The sequence below is a fragment of the Athene noctua genome, chromosome 20 (genome assembly GCF_965140245.1).
Source record: "Athene noctua chromosome 20, bAthNoc1.hap1.1, whole genome shotgun sequence".
In the NCBI taxonomy this organism is placed as follows: Eukaryota; Metazoa; Chordata; class Aves; order Strigiformes; family Strigidae; genus Athene; species Athene noctua.
This window is the reverse complement of record NC_134056.1, coordinates 13,100,538-13,121,049: the sequence shown is the minus strand read 5'-3', so window position 1 is coordinate 13,121,049 and position 20,512 is coordinate 13,100,538. Positions and strand designations below refer to the sequence as shown.

At 49.4% G+C, this 20,512-nt stretch overlaps 1 protein-coding gene across 2 annotated transcripts; it reads right to left on the bottom strand.

The window, feature by feature from the left end:
* Positions 1-146: 146 nt before the first annotated feature.
* On the bottom strand, positions 147-19,310 carry UAP1L1 (UDP-N-acetylglucosamine pyrophosphorylase 1 like 1). 2 transcript variants are annotated; one of them, XM_074923914.1, is made up of 9 exons: positions 19,021-19,310; positions 11,177-11,381; positions 9,314-9,489; positions 8,024-8,196; positions 6,988-7,181; positions 6,017-6,157; positions 4,230-4,415; positions 3,406-3,472; positions 147-2,405 (listed from the first exon to the last, which is right to left on the bottom strand). In XM_074923914.1, the coding sequence occupies exons 1-9, from the start codon at positions 19,295-19,297 to the stop codon at positions 2,319-2,321; spliced, it is 1,506 nt and encodes a 501-aa protein (XP_074780015.1). In that variant the 5' UTR covers positions 19,298-19,310; the 3' UTR covers positions 147-2,318. The 2 variants fall into 2 exon arrangements, with proteins under 2 accessions (XP_074780015.1, XP_074780016.1); XM_074923915.1 differs by lacking the exon at positions 4,230-4,415.
* Between the last annotated feature and the right edge of the window lie 1,202 nt (positions 19,311-20,512).

The following is a 20,512-nucleotide window of genomic DNA, read 5'->3' as shown; positions in this document are numbered from 1 at the left end:
AAGCATGGGCACCGCAGCCTCCAGCCGTGTCATGACACTGTCTCAGTGTCCAACACCCATGACGTGTAGGGACAAAGACAACAAGTGCATTTTTCCTCATGGACAAGAAACAGACACGCACATAGAAATCACAGTAACATCTTTATTATAAAAATGCTTCGGTGTCCAAAAGTTTCTGGAGTACTATGGGACATCCCTTTGAGATATTTTTCATCCCATAACACATATTAGAACTACTTTGTTACATACAGGACAGATTTTATCTTTTTTTAAAGTTCTCCCAAAACTCATTCTACATTCCAGATTAAAATGTGAGGAGTCAAAAAACAACCCAACAGACAAGTCACTCTAATTCAGCTTCTCTTTGAAAACAACCTCTAGAAATCATGTCAGCAGCTCAGTGTACACATGATAAAAGCCCATGGGAACTGAAGTTTCTAAAGAAAAAGCACTTTAGAAAGAGCACAAGAAACGTATTTTCTTTATAGCACAGTGCAATCTAAAACAACAGTGTGCCTGAATTGACAAGCAATATCCACAAAGATACAACACAATTTGTTCTGAGATAAAACGTGACTGACAGGAATGGAATGGCCCACAGAAACACTGTGCCAAAAACATTACAGAATTGAGTGTCAAGGACAAATGCTTAAAAAAATGGTAATTACTGGCTGCACATGCAAACTGAGGTAATCAACACTGTCGTTAGCTGGTTTGCATGTGCAAGAGGCTCATTACTTAACGTGCATGCAGATACACTTTATACCTGAAAACTCTGCCACTGACATTTCAACGCTTTCTTTGGAAAACATGAGCCTACTTACAAATTATATTTATTCTCAAAGCCATTTTTATACTTCCCCAACATTCTGAATACAGCTTCACGTCAGGAATTACAGAAAGCCATGTAAGTTATTCAAAAGATGTATGCTTAACAAAATAGCATCAGCCCTTCCCCAGTAGCAGCTGCATGAAATAGCAACGTGCCAGATGAGGCACCTTCCTCACCACCTTCCTTAACAACTGATTTAGGGAAAAAGTAGAGAGTGCTCCTCAAGCAAAGGCCACCCAGCAGTGCACCTGAAGCATCCTCACAAAGGCTGAAATGACTGGTGCACTCAGTGCAGGTTCTGCAGCAGGCAGGTCCCGCCTGGCGCGAGCTTGCTGGGGCAGCATCCAAAGGTTGAACAGGAACAATCATTTGTGGATCACAGCCAGGGCTGAGTTCACATGCTACGTATGTTCTGGCAATTAGCATCCTTAATTAGCTGACACATCGTTATGGTTAGAAATATATTTAAAAAGAAGGCATCTAAAGAATTATTTACTAAGTGAAAGAGTGCTGGAAAACTACCTGGCAAGAAACTGGAGAACAGAGGCTGGTGTTCTACTGTGTATACTGGTTATGCTGGGACTAAGGCTTTTTCTAGTTTTGGTTAAGCATTAAATTCTACCATCAGAATTTGTTCCTCTTATTACTTTCAGATACTTTAGAAGAATCCCCTTTGAGACATATGGTATACATTAAACAGAAAAATGAAAAGTAAAATAAATGTTACAGACAGGAAGAGCAGAGGGTTGTGAAAAAATTCGTCATTTTAAAATTTTTTTTTAATTAAGAAAAACAGGTCACTACAGCTGTAAAGCACAATCAGTCTGAGGTATCTGTTTACTTATGTTTTCTTGGAATGGCACCAGCAAACCTAGATATGCAAAATAGTCTGTTATGCCTCAAGTACAAACCTCAAGCAACCCTTACGCAGAGTAGCAACCCTACCTACAGCAGACTCTTCTGTATAATCTGGTTAGATGATGCAGTTGCTGAATTAGATCTTCTAACCAGCACAGGATTAGGGAAAAAATGGATCAGACTGATTCAACTGTGCGTACAATTTAAAAACCAAACAAACACCCCAACCCCACCAGCACAAACAAGATACCTAACAAGGCACTGAATACATTTAATCTTCTTGAATGCAAAGCTGATTTATTAAGCCCTGACTGGCTCTTTTACATATTCATATGCACAGCAAATAAGAAATATAAAATCTGTTTGGCACCCAGAAGGTATTAATCTTCATTCACATCCAAGTCTACAAAACAGGCTGAGGTAAAAGGTAATAGCCTTCTAAGTTACCAAACAGAGCTGGTGAGCACAGATGTGTGTGTAAACACAACCGCTGCAAGGATCTGGCATCAATCCGATACTGCAAAGCAATTTTTTTAATAACATACTTCATAGCTGACATTTCAGCAATGTCAGTTTTTGTAATGGATCTGACCAACATATAACTGATTTGAGGGGGAAAGGCCTCCCTTCAAGAATTTCCTAGCATTTCTGCTTTGTTTTCCTCGAGTACAAAGGGAGAAGGGAAGTCTTTGTTCTTCATGTACACGTCCAGACCCTGAGAATGTGTGAAAACAGTACTGTTAGGTTGTAAATGCATCCAGCTGGCTCCCTGCACTATTTTTAAGTCTACATAATGTCCTCAAAGAATAACCAACTACCCACAGCTAAAAGGTCACGGGAAGGACAGACAACAGCAACAGTTTCCCCAGTGACAGAGATGGAAGGTGTTTCAGTCCCAAGCCTAGGGTTCATGAAGAGGAAGTACCAATGAACCATAAAACAATGGATCTTAGAAGCAAACATCCTTGGGAGGGGCAGGCATGGGAAGGTGTGTCCTTAACTCACATTAGAACAATTATAGCAAAGAAAAGTCAATTCAAATTGCCTTGTTTTCATTTTGTTCTTACAACGCATCGATTGCAATGAGTTTGCTACCTGCACACAGAAACTTAGTGAAGATGTGAAGTTTTCTGAATGCCCTTCCCCACAGTGCCCACACATCCTCCTGCAAGCCACTATTTCTCACACTGTCTGTCCAACACAGAGAAGCTCCTCTTCTCACTTCCAAATAGAAGCAGCTTTCCTAGGACCAGTTCTTTTCAGAGGGACAAACAAGAAATCTAAGATGTGGTTTCTCTAAAGCCAATGCTTTAGAGAAGTTCTCTAAAGAACTTCACACTCATCATTCAGTATTCACTCACTGTGGGAGAGGGGCACAAATCAGCATACAATCGAATACAGTGAGCCCATGGATTTTGTACTTCGAATATTCTGCACTTTTCATTCAGAAGATCTCAAAAGTATTTGTGAGTCTTAATGAAATTGCCCAGCCTCACTGCAAGTCTCATTTTACTGATGGCTAAAACCAACAGCGAGCAAACTGCTGAAGAGTAATCTATAGTGGAACCACAAATGTTAACAGAGCCCAAGTCCTAGTTCCCTTGATCTTACCATTTCTCAGCAAGACCAGGCTAAAGAAATCCCCTGTGTTTGGAAAGAAATCAGATGCATACCTGCACACTCTTAAAAATACCTCCATAGATAGTTATTCTCACCTCTCCAAAGTAAGACACTAATGGAGAAATCTCACAGACAGCCGGAGGATCTTCAGTTCCTGAGAGACTAAAAAAGAGAACACAGGATTAGCTTCTTGCTATCTTAAAAAAACAGTGCATCTTTGTCAAAAGATCATCAAGAATAGCATATCCAGAAGGATAAGACATCTGTTTTCACATGCATCAGACATTATTCAAACACAAAGTGTGAAAATAAAAGAATTAGCAGGTCCCAAATATTTTTCATCAAAACAAGAACATGCTTTTATAGAGGTGCTTCTCAAGTAAAATGAACAGCTTGTGGGTTTATTAAACTATGAGTTGGTGAAGTAATTATCCCATGGAGTAAAACCAGCTTCCCATTCAGCTTGATTCAGGAAGTATCTGAATTGGTAATTGCTGTAATAGCTGATCCTTAAGCCCACTGGAGAATTTTGATGGGCCTTAAGGGCTGGGGCCATGTCCACAAAAACTGGTGAGGACTACAAATTACAATTCCTTGGGCTGGCTAAATCCAGAGTGATGGAAAAGGTTATCCCTGCCTAACAAGCTCCTATAGGAGGAGCAGGAATCTCTGCCAGAGATAAAGCCCAGAGCACAGTGCATTACTGTCTAGAGCACTCACAATCACTAATGGAGCAGGAGCTGTAACAGACATTACATGGCAGGTTCAGAAAAGACCAGCTGAACAAAAATCATGCTAAGTCACCCTGGGATCAAAGTAATGCCCGGTTTTGTAGAGCACAGTACATGCCATTAGCCAGCTGGCACAGCTGGGCAGTCACAGGCAGAGACGCTGTGGAGAAGGTCACTGAGGTTCCTACCCAAGTTTCTCCGGTATCCTGCAACCATTTTCATCCAGAAATCTGGCCCCAGCCTTGAGAGCCCAGCGGTAATGCTGGGCCAGGAGGGCTTGCCGAGCAGTGGTAGGAGTGTCTTTGTCAGCTGTGTCTGCGTTTTTCAGGGGAGAGAACTCCTCTTCTCTCAAAACTTCAAATGCCACAAAATTCCTACCAGGAAAAGGGAGAAAACAATGATAAACAAAGCTATCCATCAGCCCTGCTGATGTGACAACAACCTTAACGGGGAAAGGCTCATATATATTTTAGGGAGCAGCAATGTACACAGCCTGGGACAGTCAAGCTAAGGAAAACCCACCTCCCATCTGAAGAGCAAAGAAGTACCAGGGCTGTATGATGGAAAAATACAGTAAGAAGCCCAGTCTCTTTGGGAACATAACAGCAGCTTCATGACCATCCAGAGCTGCGCACAGATGAGAGGAAAAGCAGAGATCTCACAGAAAGCTCTCCAGGCACTGGGAAGCTTATGGACAATAAGTCTCAGGAAAGAACACACCAGGATGGAGAGAGCAGCAATGCCTGAAGCTCAGACACAGCACCAAACTCTGCAGCTGACTTCAGAGCATTGCACCCCTGATCCAAGAAATGGCCCCTCCACTTGGGAGTCTGTAGGCAGGGATCAGCTGAGGACACCAGTTCCCAGGTATTAACAAGCAGTATGGGAAGATTCACAGTTGAATCTTAAGTACAGCTGTTTACCAGAAATGGGAATGCAAATTAAAAAATCCCACAGCAGCATCTGTGCGTTTCTCCATTTCACATGTGAGGAGCAGCTGCCAGGCTGGTTTTGCAGTATTATTAAAAAAGCACAAGGAATCACTGCTTGCAAATGAGTCCTTTCAAAGCTCAGAACTCGGCACTGCTTCTGTCACACTAGTTTTGCCTTTAGTATGATACTTCTTTACTGAACACACGTGAGGAAATGGAGACCAGTTCAAACCTTGAGCTCCCTATCCTAAAGTAAACCCTCTAAAAAGAAAAATACTGTCCCTAAACAAAGATAATTCAGTTTCCCTGAGGTCTCTTTTTCCCATTTATTTAAGCCTAAACCAGAATCTTTACTGCTGAATTTGAGACCTTGGAAAATAGGTTTTATAAGAACACTTATGCTAAATTCCTACATTATTAAAAATCCCACATTCCCTAAACACAAAGTACCCCGACTGCACTAACACTACGGCACAGTGCTCTCAGCTATGTTTTAGAGCTCGGCAAGTCAACACTGACAGTTCCCAAGCAACAGTAACTTGGCCCCACGGTGCTTAAGCAACCTATTTTCCAAACACCAAGGGTGTGAGCTGAGCTGTGGCATAACACACACCAAAAACATAACCAGAGTTGCAGTTGCCATGGAAGCCACAATCCTGAAAGACCCAATTTTTGTGAGTCTGAATACTCCAACATGGGCTTGTATTAAATGTTGGCTCTGTGCTAGATTTTTTTTTTTTTTTTTTTTTTTCTTTCTTTCACAGGGCTAGCAAAGGCCGAGCCAGCCAACACATCCTCAGTGGAACAAACAGTTCTGGGAGCATGGTCAGAGCAAGGCCAGCTACTGCTGAGCACCCTGTGACCGCATCTCTCAGAGCCTGTGGTGTTACTGTTGTGTTGGAGCTTGGTGTAGATCCAACAGCCTTTCTAACAAGCCACCCACAAACCACACGCTCCCTGGCAAGGCCTGTTACAACCTATAGTCATTTAAGCAAACATTGAAAAGGGGAGGAAAAAAAAATAAAATCACGTCTGCCACTAACTTAGAGAACTGGAACACATCAAACACAAACTTCTCCAGCTTTATCCCGTTCGGTTTTAGCGGTTTTACCAGATTTCCCTCCTCGTCAATGTAGGGCACCTTCTTTATGGCTACGTGATGCCTCAGCTGCGGCTCATATTTCCTGCAAAAGGAGAAGAAACAAGATCTTTTATTTCATGCTCACTCAGAGAAAAGTAGTATACTTCTGGGAAACAGATGGCTTATTACTGCTCTGGGTCATCTTTCAACTGTTGTCGGTGTTGCTCTCTCCAAACTGACCCAAGTCACATCCAGGAAACACTTCCCTGAGCAGAGCAGCCCAGCCAGCAGCACTCCATGTACCATGACAGGGTAAAGCAAGAGGAAAGGAAAGATCTAGCATAGAGCTGGAATTGCAGGCAGAGATAAAAAAAGGTAACCCAAATGATTATCTGACCAGGATGACATTGGAGCAGAATGCATTTCTCACACAAGGGTGGATCAAGGTCTTCAGGAAGGTTGTACAGCTGCTCACTGAATGCCTGGCATCACATCCCCATCTCCCAACACCATGGTGCAGAGTCCTCTGCCAGCTTTACCCCCTCCCCCAACCTCTGTTGTCCCAAGGGATGGCATGGGCGACATTGTCATTGAAAATCCTCAGGGTGGGGCTGCATCACTGATGACATCACTGACCAGACTGCAGCCCACGTGGCCGCTCACCCTTGCAGGCCCAGGAAGGTTGTACACTGGTATATCTTGGTTGATTTACCTACAGCAATGCACGCAATCTCTTCACTGGGTAAGGTCTGAAGAGCACGCTGGGGCTGTCAGAAAGGGGACACAGCTGTTTTGAACTGTTTGTAGGAGACAGGAGATGAACAGCAGAGCAGGAGGTACCCATAACTGATACTACAGAGTGAGCAATGGGAACACCCACTCTTGGAGGCTTTTCTGGCTGCACAGCTGCCTAGCAGGTCTGCTGGAACTTACTGGGCCACTGTCTCCAGGAACTCAACTGTGAAGAAATGGTTGCAGATATTGCCAGTGCTGTACATCAGTCCCCCATCAGGGCTTTGCTGCTGCGCAGTCTCCAGGCTGATCTCACTGTACTCCACCACCTGGAAGACCCCATCCACACAGCACACCACCCCAACAGGCTCTGTGGGGTAGGCCTTCTCCACCACCTGCAGCCACAGGACAGAGGGCTATGACAAGGAAGAAGAAAATCCCAGCACTATTCCAACTCCCATGTACAAATGATCCTACAGGACTGCAGGCACACTGATCCTCCAGCACCTCAGGAGCACAGGCAGGGCAGTGCTGGGTATACAGAGTAGCCTGGAGACACATTCTGTCCAACAACTGGGCTCAGAACCCAGTACTTGACCGCTTAATTGCACAGTTGTTCAGAAGACATAACAGTTAAAAGAAATCAGCATATGTGGGGCACTTTTCTTATCAAGGACTGAGACCTGGCATTAAATGAAAAAATGTCTGCAGCTGTTACTAGCCTTCAGCTTCCTTTCTGAATGTACAGTGTAAATGACTAAAGTAATATAAATCTCTCCTCAGGCACCTGCTGCTTTAGGGTGACACAACCAGGCAGGTTTGGTGTTCCCCATCTTCCACAGTGGGGCATAAGGAATGCCTCCATTAGACTTAAAGGTGCATTTAAAAAACACAATCCAGTTCAATACAGCTTCCAGATAGCCCGAGTGCCTTCGTAGAAAGGGCAGGGCATGAAGGAGAAGCAATTTCAACTTGTGTCCTGTGCAGTTACATTCCCTGCTCTAATTGATTTTTATTTTTGCACAGTACTCTGGGAGAAACAGAGGAGGACACCCATGGGCAAGGTTCTGAATGCAATGCAGGCAGCAAGCAGTTCTAAGTCTGCTTGGAGCAAGTTGCTATCAGACAGAGGTCTGAACACCCTGGTTCATCTAAGCTCATCCTAGGCAGCAGCTTCCAAGTGTGATCAGACCTTAACTCCCTGTAGGTAAATGGCCCAGCGTTAGCACCACCTCACCTTTGCACCACAGTCTGCCCCTTTCGAAACACAGAAGCCTATGAAGACTGGATCTGCCATTTTCACAAGAATATTGTCCACACAGTATACATGGACATACTGGATTCCACGTTGCTTCATGTCATCCAAGATCTTATTATCCACCAAAGCACGGTATAAGCCACCATTGCCATCTACAATGCAAGAGAAAAGAGAAAACCTTGGTTAATTTGTGACTTTGTGGGGTTTTTGTTGCTGACAGAGAGAAAGTCCTTTCTTTTACAGCTTAAAGAGAAAAAGCTTAAAGAAACTTTCTTTTACAGAAGAGCAGGGAATTCTTTCTAGCCGAGAATCAGTGCTACCAGATTTTATTTCCAGCTCTGCCACAGCTCAGGCAAGGCTGTTCCCCTCCACACCCCAGCTCCCTCACCCACAGAGTGGGACCATGGGGACCAGCCTCACAGAGAAGAATTATGAGACTTTATGAAGCCTTATAACATCCTCAGAGGGTAAACGCTAAAGGGCAAAACATTATGCAGACAGTGGGGAAAGCCAGCTACATTTCTTCTCTTCCAGTGCAGAGCAAAAGCGTATTTAAAACACAGCTTGGAGAAAAAGACTGAAATAAATCTTATTTTCTGTTTACCTTCCACCCGCAACCTCCCAATGCTTTTTTAAAGGCTTGAACTGCAGCTGCACAAAAGACACCTGCACATTTGTTCATCAGAGATCAGCCTTTCACAGCTCCTCCTTTGACACCCCTGCCAGATTAGGAAAACCACTCTGCAACCGCAAAACCACATCACCGCAACACGGCCCCAACCAGGCTGCCCTCCCCGAGTCTCTTACCATGTCCAGGTTAAGAGAACTTTATTAGGTGAGACATTGCAATCATTTTGGAACGTTAATCTTCTTGCTGCTTTTCGGCCAGCTATAAGCGTTGCATGGAAGCCTGGCTCCTGACAGCTTCACGCCTGAGGGGCAGCACCCCAGGGACCTGATGCACAGCCCTGCTGATGCACATTGCTCCTAACCTGCAGCTGCACCACTCCTAATCCTGACTCCCGATTATCCAAATCCCAGGCTTTGATAAAAACCATGTGCTGTGGGCAAATCTCCAGTAAGAACGAAACAGAAATCGCTAGACTCTATTACCATCCTGAAACGTTTAACTGAACCCTCCCACGCTAATCAGAAGCATTAACACTGACCTCCAAAGCCTGCTCCGTGTGCCAAGGCTGGCTGATGGCTCGTAGCAATTATCAACACATCACACATTACTGTACCACATAAGAGTGAACAGTGGGGTACCTGGAGCCATGGCAATCTTCCCCTTCTCCTCCAAGATGGCCTTCCCATCAAAGGTAACAGCAGGCAGCATCCTCTGTTCAAACATGACCACGTCAGATTTATTCAGGTTGAAGTAGTTGTGTTCTACAAAGAACTCCTCTGTCGGCCTCAGCGTGAACTCACTTGTCATGATGTACCTGGGCAGGAATGGGTGCTGAGCAATAAGCAAGAAAAGCACAAGGAAAAGACAAAGCCACAAGTGGAACACAAAAGGAAGGAAACCCAAGAGTGTTAAATGAAAGGCACTGCAATATCCTGCAGTATATAGCTGAGCACGGGAGCTCTCCTCCAGAACTCACCCCCCAGGACCGCTGCACAGGGTCTTGTGCATGACCCTAACCACAGGCTTTAGCTCCAGCCAGGAGAGAAGAGCCTTTCCCTAAAGGTGAACAACATCTGGATATATAGATGAGCTGGAAAACAAGGCAAAGGACAGTACAACAGCCTAGTTCATCCTAGATTCAAACTGTTGTTAAGTGTCTAAAGCAGCACTGAGCAGCATGAGGTGCTGAGAATGAGCTGTGAACCCCCAGCAGCTCAGTCCACCAGCGCCTCCTCTATGCCAAGGCAAACAGCAGCATTTTCAAATGTTGGCTGCATGATTTGTTTTTCTCTTAAGTTTCTCTATTTCCTCCTCTCCTTCTAGCTCCACATTGCTGCTGTCTCTCCCTCCATTACCCTCCTTCTTCAACAGTGGCTAAGAACCACCTTCCTCATCTACTTGTCGACAACTATTGGCACAGGTATATAGGGTCTTCTGCCAGCATGCCAGGGGAATCAATCCCTTGCACAGGAGAGCCTGGACCTCGCACACTCCCTGGATTGCATCTTTGCAGCACAGCACACCCTGGCCTGTGGTGGACTGTAGCAGCCAGCTGCCTCCTCAGCCCAGGGAGAACATTATCAGCAGATGTTGCATCCTACAAATAACCCACGCTGGCTTCCAGCAGCACCAGGGATGGTGTATTTGCAGTTCAGGTCATGTACATACAGCTTCAGAAAGAAACACAATGTGGGCTCAAATCACCTTTGATCTCTAATTTGTAAAACAATGTGCTACCCTAAAAACCCTGCCCCTTCGGTCTTCCCAAACCCTGGCTCAGACCAGACAGTGACTTCATGAAGCTCTCTCCTCATAGTCTAACAAAGAACACTTAGCAGAAAACATTCCCAGAAGCATGCTGCAGCGCCTTCCTCCCTCTCACCCACCACATCCCATAGGGAATTCATATTTTGCACCTTGCAGAAATCTAGTCTCTTCTGAAGCCTTTTGAAAGCTAGGAGCAGCCAGGATTGATAACAGCCAGCTGTAAACAACAACAGCAGGAGGTGGCCTGAAAATGAAGCATGACAAGCTCCATTACTACTGCAAGGGGAAGAGGTTTTTTGCTGTGGCAGAAATTGCAGGCAAGGGGAGGCAGAGGGTCTTTGGAAGGTGAGCTGTAGGTGGTCTCTCCCTCCATGCAGGAACCTGAGAAAGAATGGCCCAAAGAGAGGAAATCTTTTGTGAAGCATCCAAAACAGGCACTGAAAAGTGCTATTTATAGTGTTATCAGGGCCTGGGCTTGAAAAGACAGAACAGTACAGCAGTTAGGATAGTGGTTAGCAATTCAAGGGCAGTACTCAGTCCCCCAGGTCTGCAGACACAGACCTGCCACTGCCCATCCCTGCACACCCTCCTCCAGCTGCTGGCATCACAATCCTGCCTACAAACAGCTCTCCCCTGATGTGTCTCTGTACAGCACCAGGCAAAGTGCTTCTAGAAGACAACACAGGCAAGACTGCAACACAAAGACAGTAGGTCTGTGGCTTCAGGTCACCTACCAGGGGACAGCACACTTGCAGTGGTGTCTCTGCCCAGCCAGCTGCTCCACTTTGCGGATTCTTTCTGCTTGGATCTGATACAAGGTCTTGCCACTGGGCAACCCCACGTTGTACATGCCCTTGGGATAGCTCACTCCCAGGCGAGTTCCTTGTCCTCCAGCCAGGAGCAGCACTGCCACCTTGTTCTGCGAGATCAGATGCAAGCCTGAACAGGAACATAAGGGGATGTGAGAATCACAAAAGCAACCAACACCCTGTGCTCTTCTCCTGAGCCTTTCTGCAGAGCTCAGGCAACAGTTCAATGCCCGTTGCTGGCCATTCAGAGAGAAATATGATGCTGCACACAATACGAGAAAAATTCATTTCACCTCTTTGATGCAGCAGTTTCCTCACCTGAAGCAGCAGATGGTGCAACAACAGGGAACAGCCATGAGTGGCAGCTCAGGAGGTTCAAACTGAACATTAGGATAAAAAACTCTTTACTAGGGAGGTGGTACAGCACTGGAAAAGAGATCCAGAAGGGTGAGGGATGTCCCTTAAGGTTTTCAAGGCTTACTTTGGTAAAGCCATAGCTGACCTGACTAGGGCTGGGTATAATCCTGTTCCAAATAGGGGTTGGGCTAGAGACCTCCAGAGGTCCCTCAACACCAACATTTCTACATCCCAAGAAATGAAGTTGTCATCTTCAGTAAAGCATGGGCATTTCTGGAATCTGCCTTAACTATCTGTACTTGTGCCCCAGCTTCTGTTTGGCTGCAGACTAACAGCACAGCCAAGCCTGCAGAACCCACAACTTCCACAGTCTAAATTAAAACAATGTAATTTCTCCCAACGTACCAGGAAAGTCCAGAACTTGGGGAAGAACCAGACCACATAACAAGCACCCAGCTCATTCACAGTCTTTGTTCCCTGCCTTCTCTCAAGCCAGCATCACAGTAACGACTGACAACTGTGAGAAACATTTTTCTTAAGGGGACACTTTGCACTCCTCCGGGAACACAGTGAGGCCTGGTCTGTTCAAGTCAACAGCCACAACTCTGCTGCTGTATGGTAGCTATTGGAGCCCTTTGAAACCTAATACAAGAAGTCTCACACACACCTTCAAGCTTGCCACTGCTCCCTGTGGTCCAGGACAGCCCACGCTTCACCCCAACCTCCAAGGAGAACACAAACACCCAGCTTGGACCACATCCGGGACTAAAAAATTCCTCACTTGGACTGAAAGACACAGGGACCAAAGTATTGAATTACAACAAAACCAGGATTGTTTTAATGCTCATCTTTAAATAACTGACTGTTTAAAGGAGCAATAGAGGAAAAATACCAACTGCTGCTCTAACAACCTGGCTTGGTTTGAGTTCTGTTCAGAAACCTAGCTTTCAGTAACAAAACCAGACATAAGTCATTCATGACATTGCAGTAATATCTCCCCACGCTTACAAGTTTCAGTCCCACCACAGCAGTAACACAATTTTTCTGCCTAAACATACCCTTTCTGAAAGGCTGGTAATGCCTGCTCAGGAACAGGGAAGGAAGCTTGTCACACAGCCCTGCCACCACTCTGCTGCAGCAAGCCTCTGCGTTCATGGAACTGCAGAAGCTGCCCACCTCTAGAGACCTGCAGTCTACCCTTCCACTCCAAGTGGGACTAGGAGAGCTCTCCAGAGGGAAACCTGTGCTGAAGGTGGAACTTTGGGGATTTCAAAGTTTCAGGAGGTCCTTAGATAGAGGGGGAAGCTTGAATGGGTTTAAATTTAAATTTTAAAAGGCACAGACGACAACAGCGTGGGTGAGCTGTTCGGTGATGCAAATAAGCATAATTTTATGCAACAAACCATAAGCAATTAATGGCTTTGCATCTTTACTGAACTTCCCATCACAGAAAACTTAAAACACAGAGCAGGAGGCATTAGTTATGCCACTATTACTTGCTCGGGTCCCCAACACATGGTTTGCTGCCACGTGCTCAGCAGGCGGTTTGCCAGTGCACAGCACCATCACGGGCAAAGGGAAGGACCCAAATGAAGGGCCACAGGAGCACGGCTCCAGGCCTCCCAGCGCCCTGGCTCTGGTGGTGGCTGTCCCTGCATCAAGACCTGGCACAAAGGCAAACTCACGCGGGAGGGAAGCATGCAGGCGAGGCCTGTGCTTTCACATAAGCCTGGCTTGGTGTAGCCACACAGTCCTGGGGGACACAGCCCTGGGTAAAACCTTCTTTCCTACCAGCCCCCTCCTTCCTTCCCTTCTCTCTCCTCCCCACAAAGACACAAGAGACACAGCAAACTGCCCCCCAGCTCAGTAACAGGCTAGCCGGGGGTGTCTCTTGGGTCCACATCCCCACCATGGCCTCTGCCTGTGCCCATCCCTTCGAGAAACAGCTGTGGGATGGAGCAGGGAGGAATCCCAGGCCAGTGGAGGAGTCAGCAGCAATGAAAAAATGACCAATGGGAAGAGGAAGGGAAAGTCACTGTGGTTAGAAAACAAAGCCAAACTCTTCAGTTTATGTCACCGTTGTCCTGGGGCAGGGCAGGGATAGGACAGCAATGGCTGTAGCTGAAGCAGTGACTGCCACCATGAGCAAGGATGTGCTTGCACAGATCCTGCCCATTCCCCATCCCTGCTTTGACCCAGGAAAAGGAATGACAACTGTCATGGTCCTGCAGAGCTCAGCCATGGGGACATGATTCACCACTCCGCAAGGAAACACCTCTCATTTGGCCAACCTATCCCTGAGCAAGCTTAATCTCGTCCTCTCCACAGTAATGATAAGCCCCTCAAAGCAAGATAAACAGCAGTGTCTGAGCAAAGAAAAGCCCTTGACCATGAGCACTGGCAAAAGTGTACTTGCTGTCATTCCCACAGCCAAGGATGAGTCACTCTCCAGGGATTCCCAACTGCATTTAAAACCCACAGCAGATGGACACAGGTCCAGAGACCTGGCAACTGGAAGGACTCTGCCTGTCCCCATGCCACAGTGGCCCAGGGCTGAATGAGCACCATCAGACAGCAGCATGAGACCGCCACATGCAGCTGTGCAGGGCAGCAAGGCCAGTGAGTACATCCTACCGGGCAGAAAAGCTAAAATAGTGACATATATATATATATACACGTCACCATCCAGCTGGCTCCAGCTACTTGCTCCTCAGCATGCAAGCAAATACCTGGCTCGTTCACAGCTGCAGCAGTTGTGCCACACTGGTGCCCCACAGCACCAGTTAGTAGGGTCACAAGGGCAGCAGTGTGAAGGAAAACACACAACCTTCCTCCAGCATCAAGACCACCAGTAGTCCCCCCAAAAAGCAAACTTGAAGCTTTCTAAAGATCTGAACAGCCTTGGACTGAAGTTGAAGGCTAAGGCACGTGGTTAGTAAAATCAAAGTACCCAACCACATCCCACCCAGGACCGCTCCAGACAGGGATGCTGCATGGATAACCCCAGCCAGGCAGGGCAAGGCACTGAGCCACGGCACAGCTGCAGCACGTTCATCACCTGCCTCCATCGACACAGCACTCCTCCCAGTCCAGTACTCATTAGTGCTCATCCTTACCTAAGCCTTGTTTTACTGCAGGGCTGAGAAAGTGAGGGTTTCTCTGCCTGGCCGCACATCTGTGAGCAGGGCACCACCGTACCAGGCTGGTGGACTTCCGCTATCAAACCTGTCCCAAAATGTCCCAGTGGAGAGAGAAAAATTAAGGGACAGAAGAATTAATGGAGGAAAAAACCCCAACCAACCTAAAAAAGTTCCTGTGGGACAGTTCCAAACTGTTCTGTTTCAAACAGGCAATAAAAATATTTTTAAAAACCTAAACAACCTAGAACTGAAACTGCATGAGTGGAAGTATTTCACCTTGATTTAAAAGAAAGCTGTCTGAGGTCTGAACTCAGCATTTGCTGGTCTCAGTTGCTGCAGCAAAGGGGGTGCTGCTTTGAGGTGCAACTACGATTCATCCACCAGTGGACCAGGTCAAGTGCTCATTCTGCTCCAGCTCCGCCACAGCACCGCCAGGCTCGCACTGACACACACACTTCTGGTCCTGATGCAATGGACCACATCCCATGATCTCCAATTAGAGATTTATGTACAGCAGTAGACTGTGACCAAGGGGCATCACTCACATGAAGCTCTGGAGCAAACGCTGTATCGGAAAAGCCTGTGAGGTCCCACTTTGTGCTGCAGCATCCAGCACAAGCAGCTGCTATCCTTGGCCACAATTCAAGGGCGCCAGGGCTGGTGTCACCCCACTGAAATGGGGATGTCCCAGAGATGGCAGTTCTCAGAAGTTTTCCATGCAGTGATAAGGAAAAGATGGAATCTGCCCAAGGGTGATTTGACATCTCACACCTACCTCCTGAAGGGGCCTCTCACTGCAGGGAACAAAACCTTGATCTAAGCAGGAAGAGTCTGAATCCAAAGCAATACCACAACATCAACGATGTCATTCTCTTTTTCTCTTATCAAAATCCAGCAGACTGATGGGAACATATTCCTAGGAGAGGGTTGACCATGGCACACATGAACAACACAGCAATGGGACTCTCCATTTATGACAGTCCCAGGATTTACGGTGCAATCCTACAACCACTGGATAGTTTTTCCAAGTTTCTGATCTTAAGTTGCCATGAAAAAAAATATCCCCCCAAAATTTGAGTAAGCCTACTGACCTCCCAGCTCTAAAACTACTAATATTCATGACTAGAGTTCGTAACAACTGACTCATCTTGCTGCACATTCCTGGAGTAAATGGAAATATCTATCCCTCTGGAAAAAAGCATCCACCTTATTTTCTGCAGCATATGAAATACAAATAGCTCAACCAAACAAAAAACAGAAGATGTCTTGGCTGTTAGACAGCCACCAATGTTGCAGTAAGTCTTATTCTGCATAGAAAGTAAAAAACAAAAAACAGATTTTTCAGGAAGAATGGATTGATCTTGCAAAAACAGACCAAATTTTCCTGCTGAACAGGTGCATCAGCCCAATATACAACAACAGTCAGCAAAAGAAGAATAAAGAAAAAAATCCAAAATCCTTAATTCTGCAGAGCAGTCAGATAACCAGAATGGCTCATCAAACTGTGATGAAATGGGAGGCTATGCTGCAGCCCATGCCCAAGACTTACATAAACATTTAAACAGAATCACAAATCAACTAAGTTGGAAAGGACCTTGAAGATCATCTAGTCCAACCGTTAACCTAGCACTGAACACTAAACATTAAAACACTTGCAGAATGTAAAAGTGTCTGTGCTTGATTTATAACATCATCTCTAAGGCTGCCTAGAGAATGTGATCGCTTAATGCTTGTATTTAAGATCTGAAAGCAAATCTAACCAAGCTAAGATTTATCATCTCAGAGACAATAACAATGACTTTTTTGACTATTAAAAATATATCTTGGGTGTTCCCAAGACTAAGTTTTGAGTTGCTTGGTTCTTTTACCACTTTTTATCACAAAAAAGGGGGAAGGGGAAAGGAGGAGCTGTTCAGTCTTTGCAGAGGGCAGACTGCAGGTGGGAGCTGCTGGGAACCTGGACACCTGCAGCCAGAGCACAGACGAGCTCAGGGGTGACCCCAGCCCCGCAGCCAAGGGCGGTACCGGCCGTGTAGCCTCGGGGACACCGAGCAGCGGGTTGGCACCGCTCTTTGCTCTCGTCCAGCTCCATACCACGAGCAGCTCACTGGAAGCAAGAGCCTTCTGGAGCCTGCATCCCCTCAGAGACCCACAATCCCCATAAAGCCTGTACCAACGACGCCAGCTCACTGGGAAACGCCTTGCAGGGACACGGGGACGCTCCCAGGGACGAGGCCACGTCGGCAGGGACACACAGCAGCGTGCCCGGGTTCAGCGGCACAAAGTCTCCCTCCTAATTGCACTCTCTGGGAGATAAAACCGAGGGCTGATTCCCATCTCCAGCATTAAACTGGCTGAGAAAAACAAACCAAAGGAAACCAGAAGAACCACATCCCCCTCTCCTGGTAGAAATTAAGAAATGCTGCCTGCAGGACTGATGCAGCTCAGGGCATCCAGACGACTTGGGCAGGGTACCGGCAGTCACAGACACACCAAACTTTCTGGACTCCTGAAAGCATTGCTCACAGCAAGGGAGGCCAGTCTCGCACAGCTTGCCTTCCCTTACCCTCTGCAGATGGTGGCACAAGGCAAATATGCCGGCTCCTTGCTGGCCTGGCAGGGCAGAAGACGAAAGACCCAGCTTGGTAAAATTATTAATTTAACTGCGCTCCCCTGGCCTGGACCCGTCTGCTTCTAGGATTCGTCCCTTCCCCCTGACCACGACATCCTCAGGCAAGAGGCAGTGACCACCACCCAAGCGGTTCCCCTACCAAACCCCACTGGTTACATCTGGGCTGAGCACTGACACCCTCTTCTGCTCGGCTGGACATGTGACACGCGTGGCTGGTGGAAACCCTGACTGGACCAAGCACACGTGGCCCTTGGGTCACCAGTTTCCTCCTGCTCCCTCCATCACCACTCAGCTCTGTCCAGAGTCCAACGTGGCAGGAAAGCTCCTCTGCCCTGTGACCCTGATGCTTCTATTTTTGCTTTTCTTTGGAAATTTTTACTTCCCTGCCCACACATCCCCACCTCTTTGCTGCCAGGTTTAGGTCAAGGCTGTGCAGACACTTGCCACAGTTTAGCCAAGTGTCTCTGACCACAGCTGGTTTTTTCTGGCTTCCTTTTCTTATGATTATTTTTTAACGGTGCAGTTACATTTTATAGAGGGGAGACATGTCTGAACCTTTGCAAATAAATAAAATAGAGTGTTCACTAAGAAAAAAAGCACAGGATATCCATGTGAGACATACATCTTGTGGGGGGAGCACAGCACCCCACACCCAGCCACCGCCTCTCCCATCACCCCCATCTTTCACACACCCACAGGGTAACCAAGGAAAGCTGCCAGCATCTGCAAGGCTCCAAAAACCACGGATGCTGGGCCCTCCTGAGCTTCTTCCACACCACCCATCCGCTCTGCTCCCAGATCTCACCTCCTTCCTGCACCGCAGGTGGACAGGCTGGACCAAGGCCTGCCTTCACACCCCTGAGATCACCTGTGTGCCCCAGGGCAGCTCCCCATGCCAGGGACAATCAGTCCCTCTGCTCCCAACCCCCCAGGGACTTCACCCACGAGGCACCACGCTGTCCCACGGCCTGCTCACCACGCGCTCTCCAGCCTCAGCCCCGGTATTTAACAGCCAAGAGTGAAAATTCAATGTTTCAGCTCCAAAGTGCCTCCACAGCCCCTGCCCTGGGCATCTGGCTGCCTGCATTCGGGGCCTGTGGTACAGCTGTAACCCCAGATCTCTCCCCACTCTGCCTTCTTCGCCATCACTTTGGCTCCCACTCGCCTCCCCGCTGACACCGGCCTCCCCGCCAAGCACACTGCCGCCATGCAGGCTGCTGGATGCCACCCCGAAGGTGACACCGCCGGACGCGGCTCTCTGCCCCAGGGACCCCGCCAGGAACATGGGCCAAGGCTTCGCGGGACGCCGCGGGGATGCGCCTGCCCCCCGCCCCGCGCCCCCCCCCGCGCCTCGCACCAGGCCCAGGGCTGGACCCAGCCACCCCGGCCCGTCCCCGCTGGCACCCGGCCGCGCTTCGGTTTTAAGACAGCCCCGGCCGGCTTTTAGGACGAGCCTCTGTACGTTCGGCACCGACTCGGCGCAGGGCCGTGCCGAAGAACCCGCCGGGACAGACGCCCCTGGGCCCCCCCCGGCCGCGCTTCTGAGCCCGCGGGCGGGAGGGGCGGCCCCGAGGGCCCGGAGCCCCCAGACCCCCCCGCCCCGGGTCGGGCCAGGCCGGGCGGCCCCGCGCCCCGCTCACCTTCCGCCTCCCAGCGCTCCAGCGCGGCGGGGCCGCTGCGGCGGGCGCTGCCCAGCAGCCGGGCGGGGAGCGGCTCCATCCGGCCGTCCAGGCGCTCCGGCAGCCCCCGCTGGCGGGCCCCGGCCGCCGCCGCCAGCCGGCAGTGCTCGCCCAGGCCCGGCGGCAGCGCGGCCAGCAGCGCCCCGCGCTCGGCCGGGCCCAGCTCGGCCCAGAAGCGCATCAGGTGGCTCTGCCCGCACCGTGCCAGCCGTGCCCGCGCCTCCTCCGCCGGGCCCATGGCGCCGCGCCGCGCCCCGCCGCCCTCTGCCCGCCCGCCGGACCGGCCGGGGCGGGGCGGGACCGGCCGGGGCGGGGCGGGGCCATGGCACGGCGGCCCCGCCCCCCGGGACGCGTCCCGGGAGCCGCCGACAACGGGCGCGTCCCGGGGCCGGCGGCTGCCTCGGGGCCGCAGCACCCTCTGCCCGCCGCCGCCGGGTCCCTGCCCGGGACTCGCCCGTCGCCCGGCCCGGTGAGGCCTTTGGCCAGCGCGGCGCTTCCCCCGTGGCCGGACTCGGGGCCCGCAGCCTCGCCCGGGCACGGCCGGTAGCAGCCAGGGCACCGCTGTGCCCCTGCGCCAGCGGCCGCCGGATGTGTTTGGCTGCTGCGATGGACCCGACCGGCACCTGGGGCCGTTGGAGCCGTGACCTCGGTACCGGAGAAAGGCTCACGCTGCCTCTCGCACCCACACAACCAAACGCATCGAAAAGCTCTTGGGGTCACTTCAGCCCCGCAGGCGGGTGGGTGGATCCCGCAGCAGCCCGCGACGCCTGTGGCAGGGTCAGGGCTGCGGCTCCTCATCAGCGACCCGCCAGCAGCAGCCGCGAAGCGACAAGACACAAAAGCCCAAAGCTCAGGCCTGGGCCGCTAGTGGGGTGACAGAGGGCACAGAGCGAGGCAGCCGCCCCTGCAGCCTGCACTGGGGTCACCAGCTGCTGAGTGGGGACTGTGGTGTCCCCTGCTCCTGCCCTCCAGCCCCCGGTATATTCCGTTCGCTCCTGCCACGGGGCAGCCTGGCACTAACCCCCCATCCCAGCCATCCCGCTTGCCGTTAGAGCCCGGCTGGGCAGGAGATGAGAAGACAGATGGACAGACAGACAGACAGCTCATCAGACACAGCCACCTCCCTGCTTGTGACCCGAGTCAGGGGAGCTGGACTCCATCCTGATGTCACAGTCAAGTCAGGAAGAATCCCTGATAGTTGTCAAAGCTTCTGTTTCACACTCTGTTTCCTGTTTTATGCAAGTCGCTTGGGCAGAGGCTTAGGGTTCCAAAAACTTGCTCTGCTCCTGTTTACACAAAATCTCTTCCTGCCGTGGTTGCATTCCCTGCCTGCCTGGTGTGTGAATGCGCGCAGGTCCTTCCACACACATGGCGCCCACATAACCTCTGACCCTTATACACCAGAAAAGGTTCTGCCAGACCAAATGTACAAATCCAGCCCAGGCTTTTCCTG